At 39.6% G+C, this 4155-nt stretch overlaps 1 protein-coding gene across 6 annotated transcripts; it reads right to left on the reverse strand.

The window, feature by feature from the left end:
* Positions 1–1074: 1074 nt before the first annotated feature.
* Positions 1075–3815, reverse strand: LOC137731113 (F-box/kelch-repeat protein SKIP11). Of its 6 annotated transcripts, none has more exons than XM_088687618.1 (3): positions 3467–3815; positions 3121–3360; positions 1075–2920 (listed from the first exon to the last, which is right to left on the reverse strand). In XM_088687618.1, the coding sequence occupies exon 3, from the start codon at positions 2849–2851 to the stop codon at positions 1523–1525; it is 1329 nt and encodes a 442-aa protein (XP_088543744.1). In that variant the 5' UTR covers positions 2852–2920; positions 3121–3360; positions 3467–3815; the 3' UTR covers positions 1075–1522. The 6 variants fall into 6 exon arrangements, with proteins under 6 accessions (XP_088543744.1, XP_088543743.1, XP_088543746.1 ...); XM_088687617.1 differs by having other exon boundaries at positions 1075–3010; positions 3467–3724; XM_088687620.1 differs by having other exon boundaries at positions 3121–3188; positions 3467–3702.
* Positions 3816–4155: the final 340 nt, after the last annotated feature.

Below are 4155 nucleotides of genomic sequence, written 5' to 3' on the forward strand. Positions count from 1 at the left end.
ATGAATCGGGAAAAATAAGAATACGAGAGGAAATTCAAATGTGACGGACGATTCCCACTTAATTAATTTAGAGCGCGTTTACTAACTTAGAAATTGGGATTTTGCTTGCTTGACCAGTAAAACAGGCGAGTACGAAGCATGGGGCTAGCAAATATTAAAATGTCTTCAGAAGGGCCTGCATGGGCTACAAAAGTAGAGGCCCACTATCTGGTTAGTTGATAGTTTGTTGGTGAGAAAGGGAGGAGCCCATTTGGGGAGCTATCAATAAGAGCACCCTTTACAAAAGCCCATTAAGGCCCAATATCGGAATTATTTAGTGCAACGGACGTAATGTTACCAACCCAGCCGTTATAGTAAAAAATGGACAACATAGTTAACAAGCGCTGTAGATCTATGATACGAACAACAAAATCCACATGTTATACGTGAGTAAATTGATAATATCACGTAACTGTAGAATGACGTTTCACCGAACAACTACTCAGAACTTAAAAATCACAAAAAGCTAAGTTGTGCCGAACCTTTGGTGTTCAAACAAACCAAAAGTAGACATATAAAAGCATTAATCGCCACCCTAATTTTAACCCAGAAAGAAAACCATTGGCGGGAATCGATTATTCGACTCGAAATAGTCATCTTTCACTCCACTCGTTCTTTTTTATTGGAGAAAAGTTGAAAGAAGAGTGCCAATAACAAATCCCGTAACCTACAAGCAATGGTAACAAGAGGAAAATGCATACACCAAGCCATACGTACTTGCACAAACGAACCATCATTGCTTCCTACATGTAGGAACTTTCGTTTTGCTAACAACGGGAAAATGTTGCATGCATCGATCAGAAGCTATCAAATCGGAAGTTTTTTACATCGATTGTAACCGGAACTGCATGCATCACTGAGTCTTTCGACATCAGATTATTCTGTCTGCCTCTGTCTTCATTGTTCTTTATATGTAATCAAAGCACACACATTGCACCCTTAGTACCGTAAACATTGACGAAGAATAAATATTTCTTCACACAATAATTCACAAGAACTCGAAGATTAAACGTAAACAGTACATAAGCCAGCATGAAAGATAAGGAGCTGTCATAATTTTTATTTCCGCTTTCGAAGACAACACAAATACAAGTAAGAAGGCGAAACCCGCAAGACTAGTTGTGTGTGTTTTAGAAAGCTTGAGCAAGCACTGGAGACAACCCTACCAATGTGTTGGTACTTGAAATTATTGAACCTGTTCATATCCTACATGATACCAACCTTTAAAATTTCTCATGTCACTAAAAATGGGGGAAGACAAATTCCATCAGAGGAAAATCAATAAAAGTTTGAAAAAGAAAAAGTTTACTCAAGATGTCATACCTAGGAAGGAAACATTGAATTGAATCTTGAGTAAAATTTGAAATTCTTCCCCATTCTCACCCCGCCCGAAAGGGATTCAACAAGCAAAAAGGAAAGGGGGAATTACCAATTAGCAAGACTCCTGTGTTGACGGACAATCCAATCTTAAACATCCGTATCTTCAGCACCCCATCACCGCGCAATTATAGACAAAGTTACGCGATTGCTTCCTGGCAAGTAAGTTCCACTGTGGAGGACCTTCACCTGGAGCCCATGCATTGATCTCTATGAAACCTTCGCCTAGAGCCCTTGGCCCGCCAATAACAATAAGCCGGTCTCCACAAGCCCTGAATGCAAGACCCCAACCATTCATTGAGGCAGCCCGCTCAGGCAATCTCCCCACCGTCAACCACACTCTTCTCTCCTTGTCATATTTCCTCACCTCCATGTCAGCATAGTCAGCTGCATACAATTCATTATTTACCACTGCAACCAGAGGCGGTGCCTCCCCTGCAGGCACATCATTCTCTCTGGCTGCACCACTCCGTCCAGGAGACATGTTAGGTATTTCTGTCCATGTTCTTGCCTTTAAATCATATTCTTCACCGCATGTAAGAACCCTTGGATCACTTCCCCCAATCCCACCAATAACATAAAACTTTTCATCCATAAAAACCCCAGAACACATCTTCCGGGGCTTATTCATGCTCGGGAGCATCTCCCAAGTCTGAGTCTCAGAATTATATAGCTCTGCGGAGCTGAGTATATTTCCCTGCGAGTCACAACCACCTGCCAAAATTGCAATCTCCTTAAGGCTGGCAGATCCAAACAAGCATCTCGGGGCATTCATCCTCATTCCAGAAGACCACGAGTTTGTCAAAATACTATACCTAAAGATTACATGGGAAGTCACCTCCTTACCAAATACAAGAAGCTCAGTTCCCACAGCGCAAGATTCCTTATCGGAACACATGAAACATTCATTGGAAGTCATCCTCGGCAAGTGCATCCACCTGCCGTAGTTGGGATCAAAGGCCTCCCATTCAAGTAGGTCGCAAGAGAAATAAATCCAGTGCTCAGTGACATCATTCTGCCTCCTCAGTTTATAGAGCTCCCCACTCCTAACTAACGAGCGGAAGCTCTGGTTCAAAGAGGCAATGAGACCATAATCAGACCTAGAACAGCGAATTAGGCAGCTGATCGAGTTATCCCTACCAATCCTATGTATAAGGTTATCGGAATCTGAAGGAACCCCAGAATGCTGCTGATCGTCCGATTGCTCACACGAAGACTGATTCATCTCAGTCTCCACCATGTCACAACAATCCAACAGCTTACACAACTTCCTCTCCCGATGCTCTTCGTCATCCTCGCTGCCGTCGAACCCCAATGGACGCTTTCCGTTGGCAATATCTTCGAGACGGCGGTAAGTCATATAAGGCCACTCGCTTTCAGGCTGGCAAAAGCTCGGAAACACCCTCGAAAGCAAGCAGGACCGACCCTCCAACATTTCTCCGTGAAACAATCAATGGAAGGCCACCAAATTCAGACCCAAATCCTATCCAAAAGCCTCTTATCTCTGGGTAAAAAGAAATCGAAAAATTCCAAAGATAAATTTTCGAACAAATCCAATCCCCAAGTCCCTCAGAAAATTCAGTCAAAATACAACCTATCAGATTCCATTCAAAAGTAAAAAGAAGTTCAATTTTATTTGTCAGAAATAGTATAAAACCCCAATCTTTATCACTGATTGCATGAACCGGATGAAGAAAGTCTTACTTTTTCAGAACTATCTGTCGAACTTTCAGCCTTCCAAATCCAATCGACCAACGATCCAGATGGGTTTTCTTCAAAAACCAATCTCTCAGTTATCTTTTTCTTTTCTTCTTTCAAAAGTCAAATCAAAACCATAGTTTCACAGATAATTTATACCCAAAATAAAAAAAAGGAAAATTCATGTATTTCAGAAATGAACATCGGGTCGATGTTGAACCTTTAAAATCTGTAAACCCAGCGAATCTAATGAGCAAAAAAAGCAATGGAAATCAGAGTTTAAGTTATAATTAACCCAGAAAAAATAACACAAAGCTAAAAAGGAGAGAATAAAGAAATGCGAGGGACTTACGGATTGGATAAGAAGAAAAAGGACCTGCTTGGAATTTTCAAAATCTCTCGCTCTCTCTCTCTCTCTCTATCTATCTCTTTCTCTCTTAACTGTAACTCCAAACTCTCTGTTTCTGTTCTTCGCAGTTTTCTCTCTCTCTCTGTCTCTCTCTCCCCAATTGTCTGTCCTTTGGATACTCTCTGCAAATCAGAGAAAGCTCTGAGCTTTGGCCAATATCTTTAGCGAGGCCCCCTTTCTCTCTTAAACCATTCATTTTGCATTTATAAATTATATTTTATTTTTTGGTTTTGTTGGCTTAATATTTCTAGGTTACTTTTTAAGATCCTAAAATAGTATTATATAATGCGTTGATTAATAGAAGGAAGAGAAGATGTGATGGATTGCTGGGTTGAAATTGGTTTTAAAATGACTAAAAATATTTTGATGAAAGTTTTAAAAGTATCTGAAGTGCATTTTAGAAGAAGTATTAATTACGTAACTTGCACTTTTTGTAATGGTTTCAAAGAAACTTTTGTCGCATCTTTAACCGTTCTAAAAACATTTTCAAACACATCAGAAGATAAAAAAAAAAACTTTTAAGTTCACCTATCGTTATATGGCATTATTAATGTACAAGTTAAATTAACAAATTGATAATAAATTACATCATTGATATGCTATGAATTTATATTATAACATTAGTAAAAAAA

The sequence above is a fragment of the Pyrus communis genome, chromosome 16, assembly GCF_041283825.1.
Source record: "Pyrus communis isolate YQ-2024b chromosome 16, ASM4128382v1, whole genome shotgun sequence".
Classification (NCBI taxonomy): Eukaryota; Viridiplantae; Streptophyta; class Magnoliopsida; order Rosales; family Rosaceae; genus Pyrus; species Pyrus communis.

Bases quoted from the DNA above. Each gene is read 5' to 3' on its own strand.
- LOC137731113 (XM_088687618.1), bottom strand. From the start codon at position 2,851: ATGTTGGAGGGTCGGTCCTGCTTGCTTTCGAGGGTGTTTCCGAGCTTT.